The sequence below is a fragment of the Ips typographus genome, linkage group LG1, assembly GCF_016097725.1.
Source record: "Ips typographus isolate SLU linkage group LG1, UJ_Ityp_2.0, whole genome shotgun sequence".
Lineage (NCBI taxonomy): Eukaryota > Metazoa > Arthropoda > Insecta > Coleoptera > Curculionidae > Ips > Ips typographus.
In genome coordinates this window covers 4,509,532-4,537,169 of record NC_138422.1, presented here as the reverse complement: position 1 = coordinate 4,537,169, position 27,638 = coordinate 4,509,532, and the positions used below count along the sequence as shown (strand labels likewise).

Genomic DNA, 27,638 nt, shown 5'->3' with positions numbered 1-27,638 from the left:
ATTAATAATTATTATTCGTTTGCAAAAGTCGTATTTAATTGCAGTCTGTTGAACAAAATTGCATTGCATTAACCGAATAAACTGAAGCTTGTATGCCATGAAATCAGCTTAATAAGGTCACTAAGACTGTAAGATAATATTTAGGGTGTTCCATTATAAAAAGTCTGTACTATCCAATAGTTATTTATGCAACAATTCCAAAAGGTACATCTTTTTTGCACGCTAGTGAAAGTTGTTATACGAGACCGAAGGTGGAGTTTAACAGCACGTAAGTGCAAGAAAGGACTTTTTGCATGGGTTGTTGGTAGTGCAATATAGTAATACTTTTTGCACTAAAAATCATTAAAACTCTACTCTCTTTTCTACAACTTTTGTATTTAACATTTTCTTTTTGTGAAATTAAGCAGAAAAGATTTATGAGGAAGGGGTGCATCACCATATACTTACATAATTCAGAAAAAATAAATAAACAATATAATTCTTAAAACAGATTTATTATATATACAAAAGGAGACTATAACAAAGATAATCAACAAAATGTATTTACATAACCATTACCCTAAGGTTAAGACTAAAATTAAAGACACACTGAATACATCGGGTGTTTTGAAATTTCGAGAACAAACTCAATTTATTATTTAGTGAGGTCATCACATTCCGAATGAAAATTTAATGAAATACTAAAGTGCAAATTCAATACAGTGGTGCCACAGTGAAGTTATGTTCAATTATACATCAATTTGGTTTAACTACCTAGTACGGTCTCCAGACATCCGAATTCTTAGCTACGCTATTCTTATTACCTTTACTCGATCCATCTTTGTTTGCTGTGAGATCTTCTTTTTGCCTAATCAGCGTTACTGCAGCTCGTTTTACTTTCCCACCACTCAAATTAATTCCTTCAGTTACAGTAACTTTTTTAGGTGACTCTTTTTCATTGTCACTAGATTCAGTTTTGTCTTTAACGTCTTCATCTTCAACTTCCAATATATCAACTTTTTCGCTTGAACTGTCCGGATGATCTTCTGGAGGAGACAGAATGGAAGATACTAGAGAAGGATGCCGTAAATTCATCCAGTTCCAATCGCCTCCTTGATAAAACTGGGAGTAAAACCACTGGCTTGGAGGTGGTAGCAATGGCGTGTTTAAAAACAAACTGGCCGCCAATGCATTGTTGAATAACTGCTGTTGATTGGTCTGACTTGAAGGCGTCACTGCGGAGAATGTGGAGGAAGCTTGTGGACTAGGCGTTGGAGAAGCAGTTACTGATATGTCATCTTCATGGGGCGACTTGGAGCTTTCTGCAGTTGTTAACAGTCCTTGGGTGGGTGATGTTTTGGGCGATGTTGTGCTATGGGCGGAGTTGCAGTTTATTGATATGGGACCCAGTGATGTGGAGGACGCTTCTGAAATTAAATGAAAATCATTATTATTTATTTAATGAATGAGTAAATTTAATGAAATACAGCTAATTGTAAACTTTGCACAGTCTAATAAACCATAACTTTTGATCTAAAAAGTGCAATGCGCCATTGTTTATATTCATGAATTTGCAACAATCGTAAATATTATTACGATTGTGAAAAAAAGCGCACATGAATCTGTACTTGATAACTGTCAAGGTTTGTTGATATGTTGATGAATATTTTTAGAGTTTTTACACTTTCAACTATTCTTTAACTCGTTCGACAAAAATAGACATTCTTTATTTTTTAAAATTTTGAGTAAAATTTAAATTAAAGCCTCTCAAAAATTGTAAAAGGCAATTTTTAATTTATAAGTGTCTTTAATTTTCTAAAATGTTCGTCTTGGAAATGTCAGAGACTTTCTGACTAAACACCTTCCAGCATTTGCCATTGTCTTAACCGATCAATGCAGTTTCATAGATCACCCTGCATAATTGGTTTTGTTACCGTTTGTAACAGCCACAGTACAGAGACAGTCAAGTCAAGTGGTCTCTTCATTTTGTGGTTTTGTTGTTATCCTAAATTTTAAATTTTCAATAAAAGGACCATCAAAAATATGGTTCATAGTGGAAAAAACGCTTTATTATTCACAGTCGTCGCTTCGCTCCTCGGGATTTAAACTTGACATACGGTCAATAAAAGCTTCTGGCAAAAGCTTGGTTAATAATATACTATTATTTTCAACTATGTATGTAATAACATTATTTCTTATGTGTAAACCAGGTGGAAAGATGAAAATTACCTGCTTTTACTTTCCACCCGGTTGAGTGTCAATATGCCTTTGGTCATATCCGGGCTTACTTTTTACAGTTCTTTTTACTTCTCTTGTGATGACAAGTAACACCTGCGTACTCAGAAATCTCCATATTAAAATCACTTTAAGAAACGTTTCAAAATATTGAAAACATAATAGCACAATAATGACGTTGTCAAGATTGTAAACAAATCACCAGTCTTTTATCATGGTTGAAGTCATGACTACTCGTACACCTATACTACCTTATTGTTAGAGACTATGAGCAATCAATATTTCAACTAAATGATTTATTAAAAGTTTGATAAGAGTCTGATAAATGGTTGAAAATAAAATAGTATACAAACTACGGTGGAAAGTTTAATTTCTGTCTCGAGATAAAACTACCTAATATCTTGACAGAAATCATATCTTGACAAATCACACTTACTTTCACATTTGAAAATAATAAATTAAACTAAATTAATGACTTACCATTTGCTATTCTCGGCGAATTATTAATAGGACGGTCTAATGCTGCAAATACATGTGGAGGAAAGTGTGGTGGATGATGATGGTGGTGAGACATTAAAGGTCCGTGAGGATATGGATGTCTGGCACCCAGAAACGCCCACTCATGAGGGTGTCCTGGCAGTCCAGCCAAATGGTGCGCTATACCTGAAAGAAACCAACACTAATTAAAACAAAGAGACTCTCTTTAGGACAACAATCCCTGATCCATCAGGATTAGTATCGGAAAGACAAAAGAATTACAGAGCTTTTCTGTTTCGGTTCTAAGAACTTTTTAATCCCCCTATAAAACCGTTACTCTGTGTTAACAACGCCCTAAAGATTTTTTATCCTTCTTATGGATTTAATTAGAACGACCGGGTGACATTTATCTTGGCGGGGCAGAATAAGCTGTGCCCGTCCGAAGGCGATTATTCAAACCCTTTAAAACGGAACCGAGTAATGCCACTCTGGTATTAAAGGCTGCTGCTGGGACGTCTTTGAAATGCAAAGACTGGCGCGGTTCGTTAGACTCAGCTGGATTATTTCCTGCAAAAATGACATTTGTAATATTACGGAGGTAAGGTATGCGTTTCTGCAGTGTAGTAATATGTGCAAATTTGTAAATTTGAAATATTTGTTGTTCCTTGTCAGAAGATACATACAAGTATCAACTACGTAGTCAATATTGAATTAAGACCACAAAAATTAGTTTTGTCCGTAATTGTTATCAATTAAAAGTTAACGATCAGACAGCTTGAGCTTACTAAGATACCGACCACATAAACTTTAATGATCGGAATGGTGTGGGAATCCAATGAGGTTGCGGCTATCCCTACTCCAACCAATGAGCCTTATTTTCGACAACCCGCGTTAGGTTGCTCGGTTACGAGCCAGGAAAAAAGGTCACCAAGCAAACTAGAGGGAATGAAGTTTTAATGTGATTAATTATTTTTACAGAGTCCGAATTGGCCATGAGAAATTAGACGTTCAGACGACATTTCTTATTAGCTAAACTTTTACTAGAGACGTCTTACTAAAAAAAAAAATAAAATAAAAAAGACTCTACTAGCTTGAACAACAACTTGTTGTACTTGTAGATCTAAAGTTTATAGACATTAATATACTAGCGCATAGTTATTATTTATACATAATCTAACTGGCAAAAGTCAATGTTACTTTGTTTGTATTTAGATATTTAACACAGGTTTGTTAAACATAACGCGTATTTTTAAAGTCAACAGTTTAGGTATTGTTGCCAACACAAGCACCACAATTTTATAAAAAGTGTTCTTAAAGTGCTGATGAATTAATGGTGGATCCAACTGTCACTGTCTTTTAAGTCAACATAAATCTGTGATGAATACAACATAGCCTCAACTTTCCACCAAGCCTCAGAGCTGATGGATTTGTTGATTTCATGTTGGAAGTCAATTTTCACCAATGACAATGTAAGCTTTTTTGACGTTATGTATTAGCCTTTCCGGCATTTGTTATTGTTGGTTGTGTTTGTTGATTAAGGAAAATAGAAAAGGCATAAAATACTCAGCAAAGGTTCTTTAAATGTAAATCCCGTTTTTTAAGTCAACAAGAAAAATGTTGCCAACCAGCTCAACAGTTCCAACACAATCTCAACACTACTTCAACAAAACCATTCTCTGACGTCATTCATCACAACTTAATGTTGACTTTAAAAATACGCGTATATTTTTAATTACTTGTTGCATTGGCTAACGCCACCTATTCACAGTGTGCTGAAACTACTCACATTCTGCTTCGATCAAACCCCCGGAAGCGTAAATTACGAGCATATGGAACGAACGTACAGAGAAAGGGTTTAATTCGAGAAATCTAGAATAAAATCAATAGCCTGTATCTGATATAGTACAGATATTTCATGTTCAATGAAATTTTTGTACGTTTATCCAATGTCCAATGTCCAATGTAATGTTAGTTATAGTCCTATGTTCAGTTCTGATAAACACGCTGTATTACAGTGTAGAGGAATCATATTTGTCGTCTCTGGTAATAAAGCCTCATGTGTTATATTATACAGGGTATTCCAAATATTTCTGAATGGTCTACCTTTTTCCACACGATAAAATCTACTAAGATGGAATTTTTATAATATCACGTAAGATTAAAAAAGTGTCCGATACTTTACAAACCGATTTCTCCCGGTATTATTGATAAAAAGTCCATATAGGCATGGGTCTGCAAGGCCTTACTTATCGAGCTACAGGGTGTATGTTTTTTCTAAGTAATTCTGAATATAATATTAATATTTGGACAAAACTTGTTTTGTAACATAAGACACTTTTTTTTTTTTTTTTTTTTTCTTTCTCCATGGGTCTGTCGGCTGTCAGCTCCAGATAGCACGTAAGCCTAATGGCTTATTGTACTGTCCCCATGTTTGTGGTACTTTAGTTACACCAGTCCATTATCCCTGTTTCCCGTACGAGGTGAATAAGGTCCTTGCTTGGTGCTCTTTGTATCTCTTTCAGTACTAACTTAGTTTTCCCGAAGATTGTTTGTCGCCTTTGACCAAGTGCTTCACATTCACATATGATGTGTTCAAACGTTTCGATTTCCTCCCCGCATAGTCTGCAGTCCAGGTTATCATCGAATAGTTTCATGGTGAACAGGTGTTGTCTCACAGGTCCATGCCCTGTGAGAAGCGCTGTTAGGTCTTTCAGTTCTTTCCTGCTGTACTTTAGCAGTTCTTGAGCCTTATTTTTATTTGGTCCTGCAATAGCTTGCTTCCCATGCTTATTTCCTGGGTACGTCTTCCAGCGTTCCAGGTGACCACATAAGACACTTAAATTAGAGCTTCATTTTGCTCTTACCTAATTAAAATTAATTTTAAACACCCTGTAGCTCAATAAGTAAGGCCTTGCGGACTAATGCCTAGATGGACTTTTTATCATTGAAATACCATATTGACGTTATAGCTAACATTGTTACTCCTATCATTGGTATAGGTGGGTCCACCTTTTAAAAAACTTGTGTTTTGAATAATTATTGAGGAAGTAATTAGATACATAGAAACTTACTGATTGGATTTTTTTATCATATCATTCCCTCAAATAAAGCTATAAAATCGTATATCATTGAATTGGTCTTTATGAGTACTTTTAATATCTGAAGCAATGTATAAGGTGTTTGAATTTAAAAACTTATTTGTAACCCCTGTGTACTTAAGCAATACGATAAGATTGAGTAAATCGCCGTGAGTAATACCTCATTACTTACGGGTAGGTAATAGGTGGTATTATTTATTCAAAACTAGCGAACAATAAGCTTATTTTGAAACAGTCTTAGAAAATTTTGTAATCAGCTCATATATTAATCAGAAATCAAAAATCTCAATAAATGTATTAGCTTTTATAAATTACTACATTTTTTTTATAATTACTAGCATAGAAGTTTTACTTATAATGGCTCTATTGACTTATAGGAAATTAGGATTTTTCTGACATTTGGAAAAAAACTTGTTTTAAATAGTTTGACATACCTTGTAAAATTGACAATATTTGCCCCTCATAGTAAGTAGCATAGCTCACACGTTAGTAAAACAGTTACTTATTAGTTTGCTAAAAACCTAGCAATAAAAATAAAATAAAAAATACAGTTACAGAAAATATTAATTTTCCAGAACTGCAATTTATCCCAGTACTAACAATAGTCGCTACCACTCATTATACCCAAAAGCAAAAATGAATATGAAATCCCACACACATTACGCTTAGTTGTAATAAAGTGTGCCCTGTAGGCTTGAAATCTGCGCACGTATTACAGGAAATTTGCTGAATGAACTTTTAATAGACTTTTTGAATGTTGGACGTGTAATAAATGGACGATGAAAAATCTGATTTTCTTTTTTGTCCAAGTACCCACTCTAACTTTAATAACGGAAATGGCTATGCGGTTACATTTTACGCTGTTTTTCTCGTAGTACAATATTATACCGTTCACGGATAAAATTTTATACCCCAGTCTTAGTAAGATCAGACTGCAATGTTCTAAAGTTTCTATAGACCCCATCCCTTCCTAAATGATCGTCCTTTAAAGGGCTCTAAAAAGGGCTTCGACTAATTAAACCTTCCACCTATACCGTTCAATTTACTTTTATAACTCGTATGGCTTAAGTCATAAAATCTTCCGCTATAACATATCGCCCATTGCACGGGCTTAAGATAAGAATAATAGACGGTTGGAATTACCCATTTGTATTTTAGCCAATAAAATAGGTGTAATTAGTACTGGTATTATAGATTATAAAGTTGTCTGGATAATGTTCAGGCGGATTTATGGTGAAATTCTAAGAAAATCGAAATTATTCTATATAATTAGTTTTATCTCAAAAGTTAAAAAAAAAATGAAAAGTTAGTTAGTTTTTTTAGTTTTCGTTTTATTTTGTTTGCATTATGTGGGTAGTACCTCAAAATTGTTATTAAATAAACTGGTTTTGATATTAGATAAATAAAACCGTTATTTGATTAAAACCGAAACCCGCAAAAACAAACGGAATATTAAATTTTCAATATAGCCACTATAAAAAAGTTACATTTTCCATTTTTTTGAATAAAATTACAAACGGGTTTAAAAACATTGCCGAGCGTTGTTTTTATAAAATAAAATTCGGTAAGGGGATTTGCGTTCCGGTCGTTAATAAAATTAAAGTTGGAAATAAATTTAATAATAACTGCATAAAAATGCCGCGAATTTTACGGTTATAATTTAGTTCGAAATATTTTCCCGTAATGATAGCAATTATCGGGAAATACTGGATATTTTGAAGTTCGACTCTCTACAGAAGAGGCATTTAATTTAGTTAAATACATGTAGCTTCGTTTTATTCAACATACGAAATGTTTATGAAGGTTACAAAATCAGAGGGAAAAATGAATTGAAAAAAAAGATTTTTTTATTTCTTCTATTTTACACGGAATACTCGCCCGCCAAACGTGGTCGACAGGACTGGATGCAAAATCCGCTTAGGCTCAGATTAAATAGAATAATAGCCTCAATAAATGCAAAAACGGAAAATATTCGCCGGCCAACTTGGCCAAATAAACCGACTTCATTTCCTCGTGCACTTTTCATTTGTGTTTGAACGTCCAAAATAAAACATTTAGTACTTGAAAATGAAACGTTATTTAATTCGGTCCGGTATTACTCTCGCACTCCATGTTAGAGCTGAAATATTTTTTTCAAATCTAGCATTTTTGCGAGCTGCAGGATGACCGGGGGGGTATTTAAGCTTTTGAGGACCCGACACAGTTTAATTAAAAATATTTTCAGTTGTTAATTTCGAAACTACAAAAGAGTGCTAAAATTCGAGACGGTATTAGAATTCATCATTTGTATATTGGGGGTATATTAAACGATACTTGTAAAATACATTACATATTAATTAGAATGGTGTTGCAACAGGTAATACATTTTAATTACATTAAATGTTGGATCTATAAAACACATTGGAGGAGTGTTTAATTTTGTTTATTAAGTTTTTACACTATCAGAAATATACATTATAGATAGACCCAGAAAACATTAACATTGATCTTCAATTATACTACCTGTCCCAGCCCAAGTAGCATTTTTGACTTTAAGAATGCTTTAAATATAAATTTGGTGGCTTTATTCTATTTATACCTCGTGTCCAAGAGTACCCTGGACATAAGAAATTAACCTAAGAAAACGGTTTTGATTTTTTTGCGCCTGTACGGTTCAGTTAATTGAAAAACTTCCTTAATAAAAGTAGTTGAGTGCATCTGTAGCCATCAACCTGTAATGTTTTCAATACTGTCGGTTTACCCATTTAGTTTAAATTTTAAATGTCCCGCCGCACAGTTACTGTGATGCATAAACAAACTTTCGTACTGCCAACCTTTGAAAATCAAAACAAACAAATGTTAATTGGTTTTTTTTCCCAAACTTCTTTATTTAGTAATCATTTCGAACTATTTCCCATATAAAGAAAAGAAAATAAAACGGAAAGCTGATAATAATTATTTACATTACTAGTGTGGTATGAGCACTTTTTTATAGTCACGAGTGGGAAGTGCTACGACGAGGTAATTTGCCCCACCATACGAGTTACGTACAATACTTGCTCAACGATCTAGAGCTCGAATCAGATGAGAAAAGGCCACCGCATCATCAATGACGCAGTTTTTAAAACTATTTCTTTCTCCTTCTACAGTTGCCGTCGCATTAGATATAATCAGAGGCGTCCTATTAAAATATTCCCGAAAATATATTGTTAAGCGGTCAAAAAGCCACTTGGCAACGTAGTACGGTTTTTACTTGGACACAATTAAAACAGATGCGGCAGCGGCCAGGGACATTTGGACCTTTTTATATGCTTTTACTAGCAGGCACTCTAAACGGTGTTGCCAAGTTTAAAAAAATGTAGTGGCGGACAGGGAGACTTAGGGGGTTAGGTTAGGTTCCGTTTTAGTCTGGTGTTTTGGTTGTATTGTTGATGGTCGCAGTTGAAGTTCACATAGTGTTATGAATAAAAAACGTTATTTTGTCAAAATGTCTTTCAAAAAGGTTGGAAAGAAAGGTGTTATCATATACAGCCAAGGCCGTGAAATCGTCAGTAACGTCTTACAATTTATGAAGAAAGAAGCAGAAGGAGTTTCCATTCCTTTAAAAAACTTGTTGTCTTTTATTTTCTTTATTAAAAACGACGAAAATGTTTCATTTTACTGATAAAATAATAGCACGCCACTGACTGGCTGCAACAACTTGGAAAGTAACGAGAGCAGCAATATTTAAAGCGAGACGTACAGAGATCGTGACATCATCGTTTGATGACGCCTGTGGCCTTTTCTTAGCTGATTCGAGCTCTACACGTAGAGCTCGAATCAGATGAGAAAAGGCCACCGCATCATCAATGACGCAGTTTTTAAAACTATTTCTTTCTCCTTCTACAGTTGCCGTCGCATTAGATATAATCAGAGGCGTCCTATTAAAATATTCCCGAAAATATATTGTTAAGCGGTCAAAAAGCCACTTGGCAACGTAGTACGGTTTTTACTTGGACACAATTAAAACAGATGCGGCAGCGGCCAGGGACATTTGGACCTTTTTATATGCTTTTACTAGCCGGCACTCTAAACGGTGTTGCCAAGTTTAAAAAAATGTAGTGGCGGACAGGGAGACTTAGGGGGTTAGGTTAGGTTCCGTTTTAGTCTGGTGTTTTGGTTGTATTGTTGATGGTCGCAGTTGAAGTTCACATAGTGTTATGAATAAAAAACGTTATTTTGTCAAAATGTCTTTCAAAAAGGTTGGAAAGAAAGGTGTTATCATATACAGCCAAGGCCGTGAAATCGTCAGTAACGTCTTACAATTTATGAAGAAAGAAGCAGAAGGAGTTTCCATTCCTTTGAAAAACTTGTTGTCTTTTATTTTCTTTATTAAAAACGACGAAAATGTTTCATTTTACTGATAAAATAATAGCACGCCACTGACTGGCTGCAACAACTTGGAAAGTAACGAGAGCAGCAATATTTAAAGCGAGACGTACAGAGATCGTGACATCATCGTTTGATGACGCCTGTGGCCTTTTCTTAGCTGATTCGAGCTCTAAATTAGTCATTTTTTAACTCCAACGGCATAACGTAATGATAGATTTTACAGCCACTAGTGCGACAATGATTGTTTGATTGTACTTTTACGATGCTCTACCACACTTGTGCGATAAATTCAATTATTATCGCACTAGTGTAGTAAAATCGATCATTACGTAACTCAAAACAAGCTATGTAATGGATAATTATTATGCTAGTCATAGATAAACATACTTTAGTAGAAGCTAGTGGTAATAAATCTACTAAGTTATAGAAAGTCGCACTATAACCTCAAACCAGTATTCCTTCAATACACAAATTTACTTTTCAAACTGGTGACACTGACATTTTCAATGATGTTTTTTTTTTCACTACTAACATGATAAACATACCACTATTGACCGATTAGTAACTTGAGAAATTAGTTTTCTCTACCTTAATGCTCATTGTTCACCTAGGGCAAAAATAGATTCTAAACTCTAGTTCTAGAGTCTGGCACAATGTCTATTAAGACATATGACATATTATATACCTATACTTGACTTGACCGAGGCAGATAAATTAGATTAGTTCTTTATGTTGTTGTTTTGCTGTTATCCTAAATTTTTAATTTTCCAATAAAAGGACCATCAGAATTATGGTTAATAGTGGAAAAAAACGCTATATTATCAACGGTTTAGACCGCTTTTATTGACCTTTAATTTAACAATTTAAAAGTTGTGTTGTATTTCAACAAGCCAGTGTGTGTTTTTAACAATGGCATTTATAAATGTGATTTCTTGTTTGGTGTCACTTTTTTGTTGCAAAACAAACTACTGACAACATTGAATTAGTATAATAGTTGCGTTTTGTTACTTACCGCTTAATTTAAAAGGCAAACTTCCAGCTAATGGATCAGGATGGAACGGTCTTGGTCCAAAAGGAAAATGATGAAACCCTGCTTGACGTGTCTTCGATCTTGGTTCTCTTGGTCCGTCCACTGTCACCTTAATGGCCTTGTTGTAGGTGGCTACCTGGGGCGGCGACGTCGACACGATGATCGTTAAGGTGAAACTCTTGCCTGAAATAAACACACATTGAATGAGGCATAAATCAACGACAGCCAATAACCTAATGATATGGCCGAAGCCTCTGGCAAAACGAGCATTTAAGCCTCATAAATCGTGTCAAAACGTTCTCACCGCATAAAATACGTCGGCCACCGTACGGACCCGGCCTTAATTAAATGCCAACATCGCTAAGCAAACACCAGTATTTAAGTTGTTTGCGGATTCGCTTCGGCCATTCTCTAATCTATGAATTATACCTGAAAGTTAACAAATCCCTGATTTATCGACAGGACGATCATAATTCGTTGTATTATTGCCAAATGCATTTCGAACGAGATTTACTTTTCGCAAAGGTATTACGCTGTTGACTCTTCTTGCGGTATTATTATTAGAATTACTACCTCCTCAATATGTTTAAACTATTGTTATTGTACTAATAGCAATGAGTCTACCTTAGTCGATTTGTAAAAATTGTAAATTAATATGTGGTATTATGTTATACATTTCAATATTACACCGCTATTAACATTACCTATAAAAGGCTTATAAACATAGTTAAATTGAGCTTATGATCACCCTGTAACGTAGTTAGTTAGACATATCAATATCATAACGTAGGTAAGATCATGAATTACTCATTTTACACGTGTCGAGTGTCGGCTTTTCCCGTTTTTGCCAAACATGTCATATACAGACTTCATTACGACATTGTTGTTGTACTCAATTGAACAGCACTTTCTAAACAGAAATCACTGACAACAAACACATCGTAGGAAACTCGATTTAATTCTTCAATCTTGTTGAAATTACCTTAACTGAATATTGTCTATGTCGTACCGTATCGAGTTTACTATTCAATTCGATGAAAGAATTTTCTAGCCTCTAAGATAGAGAATAAAAATGGAAACTGATCTAAAAAGAGATTAATACAGGCATATTTTATCTACATTGTTAAACTTACTACTTATAGAGAATTCATACAGGTAAAAAAATTTTTGGATTTTTTGTTTCAAATATTTACTGAAACTATACAGGGTGAACAAGATAAAGATGCATTGCATGGTGGTGCAAAACCGTTAGAGATACGAAGTCGGTTAAATTAGAAAAAAGTTTACAGTTTTGGAAATCAAGTTTTTTGTTTAATTTTTGAGATATATATAAAATAGTAATTATTCAGATTTTCGTGTTTAATAATTAGTTAGGTTAAGTTATTTCAAATCATATCAAGAAACAAAAAATACTTGGTCCTGGTATCTTTTAATAGCGAAATCAACGATGTATAACAGTATGATTTGTACCGGTTCTTGCGCCAAAAAAACATGTTTTATAAATTATGCCTATTTTACATTTAAAACATCAAACATCTTGAAAGTAGACAGCTTAATAAATCAAATTTCCAGACGCCACGATTTCACCTTAAGGTTATCATTTGCAAAAGTTCCAGAATAAAACATTTACCAGGAATTTTTTACTCCTGCAACCTCAAGTTTTCTTGGTCATGGTTTCCTCTGTACTGCGGGTTTGGTAAACGAGGCCGCCGTTTGCAATTCCTGCTGTAATGTCCTAAACGTCCTCCAGTTCTAACAATTTATATAGTGAGAGTGACTTCTTCTGCTATTGTCGCTTTTTTTGCAGAAGTTTGTTCAGCTTTTTAACAATCGAAGGTAGAATCAACTTGGTCTTGGTCATCTCAAAATATTACTTCTCGCACTCTTTCTTTTTTGTAGGCGATGTTCTTTGCGGCTTTGAAGTCTAAGCTTGTGACTTGTGCTGTAGCATCAGTCAAGTTCCTAAAATGGCCAAGACAAAGCGCCTGTTGTAGATCTGCGCTTTTGACACCATCAGTGAAGTTTTGGACAGCGATCTGGTGCAGAAACTCCTCTGGTGCTTGAGTCGCTCAATTTCAGCTCTAAATTGTTCAGCTCTAAATTGATGGCTACACTGCCATCAGGTATTTGTTCCCGTATCTAAACTTTAGCGTGTTAGCAAGAGGGTAGTAATCTTCTTGTTTTCCTTCCTGGAGACTCTGGAGTATCTCTAGAGCTTTACCTCTTAGTGTCAGAACCAACTCGGTGGCTTTGATGTTCAGTCCACCCATTAGCCACAGCGGCAGCCTCAAACTTCTTCCTATACAACTCCCCCGTCAAACTTTGGCACCTTACAATTCATGGTCGCATCCGGTCAGGCAGTTTTCTATCGGAGATACCTCGACTAACTTCCTAGATTCCTCGCGAAGACTTATGATTTACTTTTGCAAAGTTGCAATCTCTTGTCCAAACTGAGTCTTTATTTCGTCGACTTGATGATCCACCTTTTCGACTTTATGGTTTGTTTACCTTTTCCACTTTTTCATCTATGATCTGTAGTTGTTCATTAATCTAGGCTTGCAATTCTGATCGATTTGTATCTCGAGCTTGAAGCATAGTTTGCTGCTCATAGCTGCGTTCTTTTTCTTGTTTTTCTCGCTGTTGCGCTTAAAATCTAAAATGAAATTAGAAAGTGTTCCATTGAAAATCAAAAGTTGGTGTTCTTTCCTACTGACCTGGTCAAACCAAGTCTAAAATATTTTAGATAGCTATTACCAAATTTTAACGAAAAATATTGAGTCGTTCAATAGATACTTCTAATATAGCATCAGCGTGCATCACCCAGTATATGTGCGGTTTATACTTCTTGAAGCTTCCAGAATGTCTGGAATGTCCTTCATATACGTCCAGTAAACGTTGACGTGCCTCAAACTTTCTAGCCAATCTTGATGATACCGGGACGTGTCCGTAAGTAGTTGGTTAAAGACTTAAAGTATTTTCAAGTAACTAGTTTAGTAACTCCCTTATTTTAATGCCTAGAGTGTTGAGACTTCGTATTAGTGGGGTAAGTTTGGATCACCCTTGGGATGGCGTTGTCAAGTTGTGCACTTTTTCCCCAAATTTAAGAAAATTCTATTTAGTGACCCATAGTTTTTCCCTAAATTTTAGGAGATCTTAATCTGGTTATGCGGCAACAATATACATGTACAGGGTGCTGCATTTTCGATGGTTTTACGGGGTACAGAGAAAACGGTAATAGATAGAAAAAAAAGTAGCATACGTGTTCTGATCTATTTTTCTGAGCTGAGATGACTGGCGAAAAGTGGGCGTCGCAAACTTCTTTTGTTTCAAAGATACGGGGGGTTTTCGAAAATTGGTAATTTTTGAACCTCTTCTGTATTTCAGTTGCTCTTAAAGTTATCAAAAAAGGAAGAACGGTTTCCGGTAGAAGTTTTCATTTAGAATCCAATGGCGTAGTCAGTTTTTTTCTATTCCGTTTAGTTTCTGACATATGACAGTACGTTACATTTTTTTAAATGGATCATCCTATATATTTTTACGTTATTTAATTCTGTTGATTTTTACCTTTTCAACGGTGTATTACAACATATAAGTTTGTAGAGGTTAATCCTGTTATTTAAAAAAAAGACCTTTGCTAAGCTAAAAAAACGTCAATATCTAAAATACCAAACAAAATCGGAAATCATATAAACTAACACATCAGGAAATTAAATATTTTTAATAAATCTCATTAAAAATCTAAGTTACAAACAGTTTTACCGTCACTTTAATAAGAAAGTGGCCATTTCTATTTTCTACTATTTTTAAGGTAGAAGTTGAAAAAACTGTTTATAAACGACATGTAACATGTTAATATGAACATAGCCAAATTTTGTTTCGACTGTGGGTATTTTTATACATATTATTAGCACTTTTTTGTTAAGGAAACGCTTTTTTTTCTAATTACCAAGATTAACGTTTACCAACTTATATGTTTTAATACACCGTTGAAAATGTAAAAATCAACAGAATTAAATGAACTAAAAATATATAGGGTGTTCCATTTAAAAAAATATAACTTACTGTCATATGTCAGAAACTAAACGTAATAGAAAAAAACTGACTACGCCATTGGATTCTACGTCAAAACTTCTACCGGAAACCGTTTTATCCTTTTTTGATAACTTTAATAGCAAATGAAATACAGAGGCGGTTCTAAAATTACCAATTTTCAAACAACCCCCCGTATCTTTGAAACAAAAGAAGTTTGCGCAGCCCACTCTTCGCCAGTCATCTCAGATCGGAACACGTATGCTACTTTTTTTCTATCTATTACCGTTTTCTCTGTACCCCGTAAAACCATCGAAAATGCAGCACCTTGTACATACTTACAATATACAGTATATTTGTAACAATATACCTAATAATTGTTTATTTAATAATTAAATGGTAGTAATGCACCTTTAAACCATCATTTTCATTACCAAAATCGAGTATTTATCTCATAATAAGTTGTTTCGAAAACATTTATAGTATTCATCCTGGTAAAAAAATTGGTAAAAATATGAGTGATGATCAGTACAAGTAAAATTAAAAACCGTTATAAATATTGCACCAGCACAGAGTTTATTTAGTTATGGCAAAAATATTCTGTTTGTTTAGGAAAAATCATCCTGGATATTTTAATACTTTGAACACGGTCAAACTCAGCAAACAAATCCATTTACGTTGCCCCCGAACATTTTTCACAATAGCCGGCATTCCGTATTTTTCCCGGTACATTTTTGGTCAGTTCGGTAATATTACTAAAATATGTTTTTAAATTAATTAAATTCGCGGCCCATAAAAACAACGGTTAACGATAGCCGAATCGAAAAAAGTATTATTTATTTCAATTTATGCAGCTGTCCAAACAAATGCAACCATAAATTAGAGGAATAACCCAAACAGAGGCTGCGATAAATAAAAACTAAATCCGGCTAACAAATTTTCGAACAGGCGCTAGAGAAAAAGTATCGGAAAATATAACAGGACGACGCAAAAGCGCGGAATCAATCAAACATAGCCCATAGGTGATGGAAATAGTCGATGCACGATAGAATGATGAATGACAAGGCAAAATTTAGATTTGGAATAGCTTAGCTAAAGGTATCTATAACTAATGGGTACGGATTAAAAATCTGATATCCTAGTAAATTTATTTCCTACTATAACTCCCTCTTGACAAAAACTGGAATTCAGCTCGGTAGAAAAAGCACAATGTTTAATTTACCACTGATAGATGGAATACCTTCCGCATAACGAACCAGTCAGTCATTTTAACTGTCACTTTCAGAATATTCTTTCAAAACTAGCATTTTCCGGAGCCATCAATTACCGTTCTCTCAAAAATATAAAATCCGTTTCAATTCCAGGATTTAATTTTTAATAAAGCATATTCTGTCCGGGGTATTCTATTGACTTTTTCTTACAATTCCCGTTTAAAACCTTTTATTGTACCTAACTTTTTCAATCACGCATTTTATACATGAAATTTTTAATACAACTTCTGAAACAAGTTGGAGTATATGTAATCGAAATTGTATGCTAAACATCCTTAGTGTAGTGGGAGGGTGTAATTCTACGAGTGCGTAAAATGGCTTTACCTACAACCAAGTGTTAAGTCCTGCTTTCGAAACTCATATAATTTAGAATAATCATCTAACACAATCTGATAAAGAAAGGAAAACGAAATCAATTTTTTCCAGGATTAGAGCAGTGTACACCGTTTTTTTCAATAAGTTTTAATTTACTCATGTAGTTTCTGTCCGACATTTCGTTCAGGACACTTTTTTACTCACGCATTCTATAGGCAAAAATTTGAGTAAAACTATTAAAACCAGTACGAATCTATTTAATCGAATTTGCATGCTATAAACACTGCAAACTTCAGTATCTTGTTCCGCGAGGTTAAGCTAACAAGATACTGAAGCTAAGGGCTTCCCCATAAGTCGTTAGAAAGAAACCCAATAATGTGGTTAATTTATTTTGCTTTGACACGTCAGGACATTTAAACTAGAAAACCTCAAAAGTTAGCACTAAATGAAACTAAAAAAATGTTTAAAGTTTATTTTAAACCCAGGTCTGTTGAATCCAGGTTCAAAACATTAATATTTCCATTTGTAATCTTGCACGGGATTTCGCGAGCACCTTGGGGATAGTGTAAATTCGGGGAGCCACAACATTACATCAAAAGCTTTTAAAAATTTTATGGTTAACCTCGAAATATGGCTTTACAATTCCGCCGACCTTTAAAATTTTTAATGCGAGTCTTGGGGATAAAAAGCGGCTACATGCATCACATGAATATGAAGATATGGCTGATTGTTTACTTTTTTTCACATTGCACAGAAAAACTTTAATACTCTAATGCGTTTTGAAGTACAGTATATGGATATAGTTGCCTCAGGCAAGATGCCTTTGTTATAACTCCAAAAGCTTTTAAAAAGTTTGTTCTTGTTGGTAAAAAAGAAAAATGCAAATTGTACCTACACTTTACCGTAGACCTGTTTTTTACTAGTTCTGGGTTATAACATCTGGAAACATACGAAAACTTGCTCGGAAATTAAAATTTCTGTTACGATTTTAGACGTAGTCAGAATTCGAAAACCACCTGTAATGACTGTGAAGTGAACAACAACTTATTACGACTTATTCGATAATATCGACTTTATTCTCGCTGATGATCATCATTCATACTCAAAATTAATCTTGAGATTATGTTTATTTGGTTCCAGATTTCAAACACAAGAATGATCAGGCCTTTTATTGTGTCTACGGTTAAGAAGATGATCTCTCGAATCATATCATTTCCAACATATGTTCTATGAGATTCAGATCCGGACTACATCGATGCTGTTCAAACCATAGTCACAATAGGAGTGTTCACTGAAGGGTCACAAACCACTCACTATATTTTTGAAATAGAATCGGAGGGTCGGTTAAATGGGGAAGTTTATGTGATACTTACTTCCGGTTGTCAAATTGATTTTTATTTTGTAATTTTTTGGAAAGTCAAGCAAGCTCCAAGTCATTTTCGAAATAATTTTTATGTAGAACACGATGACCGATGAGGTATTTAGAAACATTTTATCGTCATGGTTTCCAAGTTATGAGTGGTAACTTTGTTAATTCTTATGGGCGCCATCTTGCATTTCTGGAGTTTGGGAAAGTTCTGCAAAATTCGTTCTTAACTATGTACTTGTTGATAGCATTAATAACAAATTTCTAATATGCAAAAGAAATCTCGAAGTCAATATCTCGAAAACAACATTTAGGGAAGAAATTGAATAGAACAAAAACTGTCTAGAATTCGAAATCAACAGAATCAACAGCATCAGTTATTAAGGTTGTCGAACGAAAATCCGTTGTTGCCACTGATTTCTTGTAGATGCGACAACGCTGGAATTATAACAATACAAAAACCATTTAGTAAGAATACTATAAGTACCTACAGGTTAAATATGAAAATATGATCTTGTTGTTTCTTAGATTAGTTCCTTTCTTTTTCTAACTCATTTTAAAGAAAAGCGGATTTCTGGATCGGATTGAATAACAAATTCGAAATTATACGATAGAGACAAGATTGAACGAAGATTATTTTAATCCGATCGAAGAATCGAATCAAGTTTTATACGATGTGTATCTGGTTATTGTATAGGAATTACTAAAAGCTTTTAAAATGTTGAAAATGTAAGATGGCTATAAGAATTTTCAAAGTGATCGCCCATATCTCGGAAAAAAAAAAATATAATTTGTTATTTTTCCTTAGAATCAAGTGGCGTAGTCAGTTTTTAGTGTCGTCGATATTTTAATTATGATCAAACTTTATGGAAATAAAATATATGGCACACACTGTATATTTTCTGTATTTTTATTGGGCTATTAACTATCTTTGATACAGGGTTAATAAGCGAGATTTGAAACACACTCTACAGGGTGGTCCAGTTTTAAGTGTCAATAATTCACCATTCGATAGCCAATCAAAAAATAAGTTGACTTGCATTATGTCATTTTTCTGAAAAACGTTTCCTAAGGAAGATACAGGCCAAATTTTAATTTAAAAAATCGTTTTATAGTGTAATACTGAACATTCAAGACTTGTGAGAGTCCAAATTTGTACTGAATAGTCTTGAATAGAACTTGCTATTTACTACTAGGATTAGTCTTATAATTGTTTTCTCAGTCTGCCATCTGGTGAGCCATCCGAGTGTCTGAAACTGGATTTCAAGAACTAAAAATAGTCTGGAAATCAAGACAAAGATTATATTGTGCATGAAACTTATTTTTTTACTACTAAAATAATCTAAAAGTGACCTTTTAGGGCTAGAACTCACTTTACTGAGACCTAAAAGACTCCCAAAGTCTATTTTCAGTACTTTAATTGGTGTACAACTCAATTTTCTGGACTGAAACAAGTCTAGAAGCTAGAAGTAAATTACATTTTCGGGACTATTTCATTTCTAAAAATTAGTTCCCAGACTAATATCGTAGCATTTGGTACCAAAATTTTTTATTTTATTACTGAAGAAACTTAACTTTCGGGAAATAGTCTTAAACTCGCATTTTTCAGTCTTAAAAAGCACTAAAAAACAGTCTGAATTTCTTAGAGATGCTACAATTTATTGCACCTATGAGTGTAGAAGTCAATTTAATGGTGAAGAAGCTTGAAATGACATTTTCAAGACTATGGACAATGTACAAACTGGCTTTTAAGAAATATTCGAAGTCGATTAATAGTGATAAAGTGTGAATGCCATTTTAAGTCTATAAAGAATGTCAATAACTTGCTGAATGTCTTGAAACTCCAAGCTGAAAGCAGTTTTGAAGCACTAAAAATAGTTCCAGAATTCTAAGAAAATGAAGAGGAAAAGTAAAAGCACAAAAGTTAGTTTTTTAAGACAATTTTCATGAATATAATGTCAAATATGGAAATTTGTCTTCAAATTTCAAAAACTTACTTCGAATGTAAATTTTAAGCTTATGATGTCACATTTCATTAATTCAGAGTCAATTTTTGGTGTTCAAGTCAATTTTTAAGGTTTAAATGTATAGAAGTAGTTTTTTATGTCTACAAGTCAATTTTTAATATGAAAGTCTCCCGATTTGCATGAAAACTGGTTACAAACGCAATTTTTAAGCTTATGAAATCGATTTTTATCTTTTCTAAGTCAATTTTCAAAACTAAAGTCTTTCAGTTTGTCTGGAAACTTTTTTTTAAGTTTCCTAAGTCAATTTTCCGTTTCCAAGACAATTTTTAAGTTGGGTTGGGTTAGTTGTGGGTCTTTGAACGTAATAACTGAATTATCTCATAAACGAAGTTTCAAATCAGAATTTTACTATAAGAGATAATTTAAAATTGCTCCAACGGTCTGACAGTTATGACAAAAAACTGATTTTTAAAACAGAAATTTGAAAAGACTGTTTTCGTTTTTTCAGGGAAGCATTTTTCAGGAAAATGACATAATGCATGTCAACTTATTTTTTAATTGGCTATGGATTGGTGAATTATTCACATTTGAAACTGGACCACTCTGTATATTAATTATCTTGTGGTAATGTTAAACAATACAGCGTATTCCAAATGTTTTAAAACTACCTAAACTCTAACTTTTTCACAAAGAGATAGCTAGGATGGAATTTTGGAATATTACCTAAGGTTACAAAATCTATCTATAGTCAAATTTTTACCCTTTGAGAATGACGTCAAGCAGGTGAAAAAACACGCATGTCTGGAATTAGATCACAAATTTTAACCTACAAATGCTTTGAAAAATGAGTGATCATGAGAGTTTCAGTTGACATCTGGAAACTGTTTCTTTTCGTACTCGAAAAAAAGCAGCACATTTAGAATTAGCATTTGGGCCTTCTCATTGTAGCGCAGCATTTTATACCTTTGATATTCGTTTAAATCAAAGTGACAGTAAATGTCAACGTTTTTAATTTGACAGGACGACAAAATTAACAACGTGCCTTTTTTGCTAAAATTGTTTATTTCACATGTTTGATATGCGAGAAACAAAGATGTAAAAAGATGACGTCATTCTCAAAAGGTAAAAATCCAACTATATAAACTTTGAGCAAGGAACAACAGGTTTCATTGTTGACTAAAATACCTGAACGTCAAATTAGAATAGAATATTGAATGATAAATGAGTTTTCGATCGGGGAATGTATTATTGAATATTCGTAAAATCATGACCTATTTAAAAAAGGTAGTGGATGTCCTTGATGTAGCTTTCACCTTGTGGAAAAAAGTAGACCATTTTGAAACGTTTGGAATACCCTGTATAACTACACTTCAGATTTGTGTAAGACAGATATTTTTTACACGCACAACCAAACACTTCATTTTTGTTTATGTTGTTTTAATACTCCCGGCCCTCATCGGTTTGAAAACTAGAACAAATAAATTTTTCACATTCATACTCATTTAAATGCTTGCTTCGTTTGATTATGTAAGCAAAGAAAAAAATCTAAATATGAAACCTAATAACTCTGATTGTCAAGTTTTATCGAGGTGTCGATCTCTCGAAGTAATAATAGTAGTTAATGTATTGGTTATCTTTGAACTAATATAACTACGAGTACCATATATTGAAATTTTTTAGGAATCGCAAACAACTGTGTAAAAAAAAGGATCTTACCCTTACCTCTGCCACTTCGCCCGACAAATCTCAAGTCGTTGAACTTGGCCACCTGATTCTTCATAATCGCCGTTGAGTTTCTCAGTTCGGCACAATAGTTCTCATCATTGCCGGCTCTCACCGAAACCACAGTACCATCCCCCACTTCCCCTAGCGCCACCACTTTGAACGCAACAGGCAATGTCTTGTTCGATCTCCAGTGAGGAGGCAACACTGTACAAACAACATGAGGACTTCCAGTTCTTACCAGTTCACCGGGATGTTCAGCCAAAAGACCGTCAATTGTTCTTTCCGCTAACATTTCGGCAGTCAAGTTACTATAATTTCGGTCATAATGACCAGTGGTGGAACTCACTTCACTTCCAAGGTGCATTTTACCAGTTTATTAATTTTAATTCAGGCCGGTCGCCTATGTTCGCATCGTTCGCGCGAAAACCGTTTCGTTCAGTAATACATATTATGGGTCCGATTTTTCAAGAGAGTGAAACAAATGACTGCCAGAGTCGACGCGCAAATGTGATGAAAAATCACGCGTTGCTGTGGTAGTAAGTGCGGACCGCAGCCGTTGGAAAAGTGCGCGCGATAACTCCCATCCTTTACATTTTCTCTTGCGACTGTTTTTCTGATATGTCCGTTCTCCATCTCTTTCCTTTTCGCTTCCGCCGATTGTTTTAATTAGCCCAGGGTGGCTGCGATTGTTTCGCTTTACGTGTTGCTACTTTGTCGCTTGTTAAGCTCGATGATTATCTGTTTCGTTTAGGATTAAAAGTCAATTTTCTGGCCTGGCCTTTCTATGGAAGAAGCGTCCGTTGATGGTCGTCTTTTTTTTTTATTTTTTTGGTCTGTTATTCATTTCCAGTTATGCACCTGAAACAGGATATAATTAATATTGACTAAAAAAAATGTCAATCAATTGATTTCTTAAAAATGCTTTGCGATAGTTAGCACTGCACAAGTTTGTGACAACATATGCAACAAAAAAAATTTACAACAGTGCAGAAAGTGTATTTACCGCACTGATATGCGGGCGGTAATACTAATAATTTTGATTGTCAAGGTATTACTTGATGCAAGTAACAATAATTGTTGATATGTTGCTGGTATTAGTGTACTTACGAGTACATACATACTGAGACATACTCACTAAAGACATACTCACTAAATATTTCTCTGTTGTAGATAAAGTATTGTTTATAATACGTGTGGTACTTACTACAAAGTGGTGGGAGTAGTCCAAAATTTGATTTGAAAGAAATGAAATATCTCGAAAACGGCTAATCGTAGAGACTTTGTTTTTGCGGCATTTTAAAGAGCATTTTCTGTGCTGTAGAGTGTCCCAAAACAATGTTCCATTTAGTTTACGGTCTTTTCGATAAGAGGCGTTTTTACAAAAAATTGCATCTTAGATATCTCGAAAAAATCAAATGCTGTGGTTTGGCTTCCTATTACCTATTCCATAAGCAATCAGATTATCTAACGTTGTGTGAAAACTGCAGTACTCTATCTCTTTTGTAACACAAGATATTACTGAAAAATCATTAAGGATTTCCTTTTTACAGTTATAAACATTACATTATTAATCAAATTAGAATACTATACAGGGTGATTCCAAAGTTGATGCTTTCCTTTCACCTACGAATAGGGCTTCAAAAAATAAGTTTTTTTTTCTTTGACGCTTTTTCGAAATATGAACAATAACGAAGATACAGGGTGTCAAAGTTTTACTGAGAAAATAAAAATTTAATGATTTTGGCCAAACCACTCGAAGTAATTAGACAAATTTTGTAGGTGTCAGTAGCTACGTGGAAAGGAAATTTCCAAGAAACAACAATTTTCTTGCGTTTACCAGTGGCGCGCGTATAATTTTTTTAATACATTTTCGAAAAAAATTATTACCGTACTGGTTTTTTTTTCACCATAAAATTTATTATTGAATTCCTTGCTCAATTCTAAAAATAAAACCCCTTTTATTAATTTTTGCTATGACGCACCGCTTTCGAGTAAAAAAATAAAAACCGTCTTAATGCGAGCGTAAAATTTTTGTTTATGTCTGTTGATAAGGAATAACTTGTAGTTAGTTAAAATAAAATTTAAGTTATTTTTTATTTTGTTTTTTTTCAGTAAAACTTTGACACCCTGTATCTTCGTTATTGTTCATATTTCGAAAAAACGTCAAAGAAAAAAAAAACCTTATTTTTTGAAGCCCTATTCGCAGGTGAAATTAAAGCACCTACTTTGGAATCACCCTGTATATTGCATAGGGTTTTGCATAGGGTTTGGTTATAATAGCAGTCATTAGTACACGCAATTCCGTTTTGATCCAGACAACGAAAGAGAAAGAAAAAATCAATTGTTTGCTTATGGAATATGTACCTAATAGGAAGCTATACCATTGCATTTGATTTTTTCGAGATATCTAAGATAAAGTGTAATTTTTGTAAAAACGCCCTATATCGAAAAGACCGAAAAATAAATGGAACATTGTTTTGAGACACTCTACACGACGGAAAATGCTCTTAAAAATGCCGAAAAAATTAACTTTCCACGATTAGCCGTTTTTTCTTTCAAAGCAAACTTTGAACTACTCTCACCACTTTATTTGAAGAGATAGAAAAAGAACTTAAATAGGAAACTTCTTCGTAGAGAATAGGGGATACTTTTATGAGATTTTTACTATTCCTTTCCATTTAAATTTTCCGAATTTTTGGACATTTTTCATTTTAGTGATATCGACCTGAACGCCCCCTAACGAACGCCGCGAGCACGGCTTATTAGGACACCCTGTACAGGGTGCTGCATTTTCGATGGTTTTAACGGGGTACAGAGAAAACGGTAATAGATAGAAAAAAGTAGCATACGTGTTTGATCTCTTTTTCTGAGCTGAGATGACTGGCGAAAAGTGGGCGGCGTAAACTTCTTTTGTTTCAAAGTACGGGGGTTTTTGAAAATTGGTCATTTTGGAACCTCCTCTGTATTTCATTTGCTATTAAAGTTATCAAAAAAGGAAAAACGGTTTCCAGTAGAAGTTTTTACGTAGAATCCAATGGCGAAGTCAGTTTTTTTCTATTACGTTTAGTTTCTGACATATGACAGTAAGTTATATTTTTTTAAATGGAACACCCTATATATTTTCAGTTCATTTAATTCTGTTGATTTTTACTTTTTCAACGGTGTATTAAAACATATAAGTTTGTAAACGTTAATCTTGGTAATTAGAAAAGAAGCGTTTCCTTAACAAAAAAGTGCTAAATAACATGTATAAAAATACCCACAGTCGAAACAAAATTTGGATATGTTCATATTAACATGTTACATGTCGTTTATAAACAGTTTTTTCAACTTCTACCTTAAAAATAGTAGAAAATAGAAATTACCACTTTTCTTTTTAAAGTGACGGTAGAACTGTTTGTAACTTACATTTTTAATAAGATTTATTAAAATATTTAATTTTCTGATGTGTTAGTTTATATGATTTCCGATTTTGTTTGGTATTTTAGATGTTGGCCTTTTTTTGGCTTAGCAAAGGTATTTTTTTAAAATAACAGGATTAACCTCTACAAACTTATATGTTGTAATACACCGTTGAAAAGGTAAAAATCAACAGAATTAAATGACGTAAAATATATAGGATGATCCATTTAAAAAATGTAACGTACTGTCATATGTCAGAAACTAAACGGAATAGAAAAAAACTGACGCCATTGGATTCTACATCAAAACTACTACCGGGAACCGTTCTTCCTTTTTTGATAACTTTAAGAGCAACTGAAATACAGAAGAGGTTCAAAAATTACCAATTTTCGAAAACCCCCCGTATCTTTGAAACAAAAGAAGTTTACGCCGCCCACTTTTCGTCAGTCATCTCAGCTCTATCTTCTATCTGTTACCGTTTTCTCTGTACCATCGAAAATGCAGCACCCTGTACAGGGTGGCTAACTAAGAATGCGAGGTACTGTATCTAGGAAACTAAAAACGCTACATGTTGGAACCAAAACTGTGATAAGTAATGTGGCCATAAGGAATACATCTAAACTATTTTCGTGATTCCATCGTTGCCGCATCTACATCAAATTAGTGGACAACAACCGGATTTTCGTTGGGCATCACCCATGTGGGATTCAGTGTGGAATCAAACTAATGATGTTCTTGCCTTTCGCTTGGTCAATAACCAATGACGTTAGCAATTCGATTAAAAAACCATGGCAAACCTTCTAAAACAGGTGTGGAAAATGAGATCCATATCCACATTTTCTTCAAAACCCTGTATTTCTTTAATAATTGAGATATCAGAGGGAATAAAAAAAGGAAATGTTCAGAAAATAACGGGCTAAAATTTGATGTTATAAACTATTTTAAATTCTCAGTTGTTCTCTCCACAGGGTTGTCTCAAAAGCACAGAAATTCCCTTACTTCTTTTTTGTCCCTGTATATGATATAAAGCCAACCATTTAAAAATCGTAATAAGACAGATGTATTCATGAAGAATCAAGCTACAATTCATAAAAAGATGATCAAACTCGAGCGAAGGATTGAAGAGAAATTGATGTTAAACTTAAGTCTAAATTTTGTTCCCCTAATTTTCCGGTGTGTGTAGATGCGGGCAACGTTGGGAATTACCAAAAATATTAGATGTATATTTTAAAGCCATATTACTTAAAAAAATTTCAAAACTACTTGGTCGACCTGTATCGCGATAGGGTTTGGAGTAAACATAAACGCGTTTTGCATTTACAAACTCTACCACGCTATAGAATGATGTTCATCTGTATAATGTTATAGAATAAAATACGCCACCCGGTACTATTTTCTTACAAACTTTAATTTAAACAATATTCAGTATGGCTTCCGTAAGGAGCAAAAATTCAGCAAGTCTTATTAATCACATCAAACACATGCCACCCCGTCTAAGACAAGTGTTGCAAAACGTTCCTCTATCGCGTAATTAGCTTTTTTATGTCGCTCTGCGCCCCTATCGAAAGCCACCCTCGGTTTTATGTTGGGGGGGTGAGAAAATACACTTTACAACTACAAACGACGTGTTACGATCTTTGAAACTAATATGTTTTTTCTGGAGGAGTTTGCTCGGCGAATATTTTAAGTTTTACAGTCGATTTAGTTCTTTCTAAGAAAAATTTTCTTATAGAAAAATAATATAAACCACGTTATCTGTTAGTCCAAGAATTGCAGATGGTAACACAACGCTGTTAATTGACAAATAAAATGCAGTTAATCCTGATAAGAAACACGCAAAACAAATCATGATTTAAAAAAATAAAATTTGGACAAATTATTTTAGTATTTCATTATTATTTTAGTCTACTATAGAACCTTCAGTGCTCTTTAAACTTCCAACGTTTAAACACTTTCTAAATGCTCCTAAAGTAGTCTAAAAAGGCAATTTTAACTAAATATGGCATGGAGAACACGTATCTGGTGCCCGTTTTGCTGTAACACTTTAAAAATTATATTTTGAAAAATGACACTTTACGTTACCTTTCTACCATTAACCTAAACTAAGGCAGTTAAAGACAATTTCCAAAATTCAAAATTTGTTTAAAAAAATTTTAAAAATGTCAAAATTAGTTTAAAGGTCGACCGGTGCCGTTTGTATGGTAAAATTAGATTTAATAAAAGATATGGTTATATAGGGGGCTTTGAGGAGTATACGTGGTAAAAATGTTAACTCAAACCGTTTTTCGAGATATTTAAAAAATGTCCGAAGAAAATTAATTCAAGTCTGACGCCCTCTAGCCGGCCAAACAGGGCAAGTTAGCGGTGCCCGCTTAACGTCACGTGATAGCTCTA

General features: G+C 33.9%; 1 protein-coding gene across 2 annotated transcripts in view; it reads right to left on the bottom strand.

Moving 5' to 3' along the window:
* Positions 1 to 475: 475 nt before the first annotated feature.
* The window catches only part of RunxB (RUNX family transcription factor Runt related B), a 29,203-nt gene continuing 2,040 nt past the window's right edge, over positions 476 to 27,638 (bottom strand). Inside the window, exons 2-5 of one of the 2 annotated variants that reach the window (XM_081988756.1) lie at positions 21,834 to 22,700; positions 11,152 to 11,352; positions 2,695 to 2,877; positions 476 to 1,406 (exon numbers count right to left, since the gene is read on the bottom strand). In XM_081988756.1, the coding sequence (XP_081844882.1) occupies positions 754 to 1,406; positions 2,695 to 2,877; positions 11,152 to 11,352; positions 21,834 to 22,206 (1,410 nt within the window). In that variant the 5' untranslated portion in view covers positions 22,207 to 22,700 and the 3' untranslated portion in view covers positions 476 to 753. The remainder of the gene's footprint in view (positions 1,407 to 2,694; positions 2,878 to 11,151; positions 11,353 to 21,833; positions 22,701 to 27,638) is intronic. The other variant, XM_081988762.1, reaches the window with a different exon arrangement.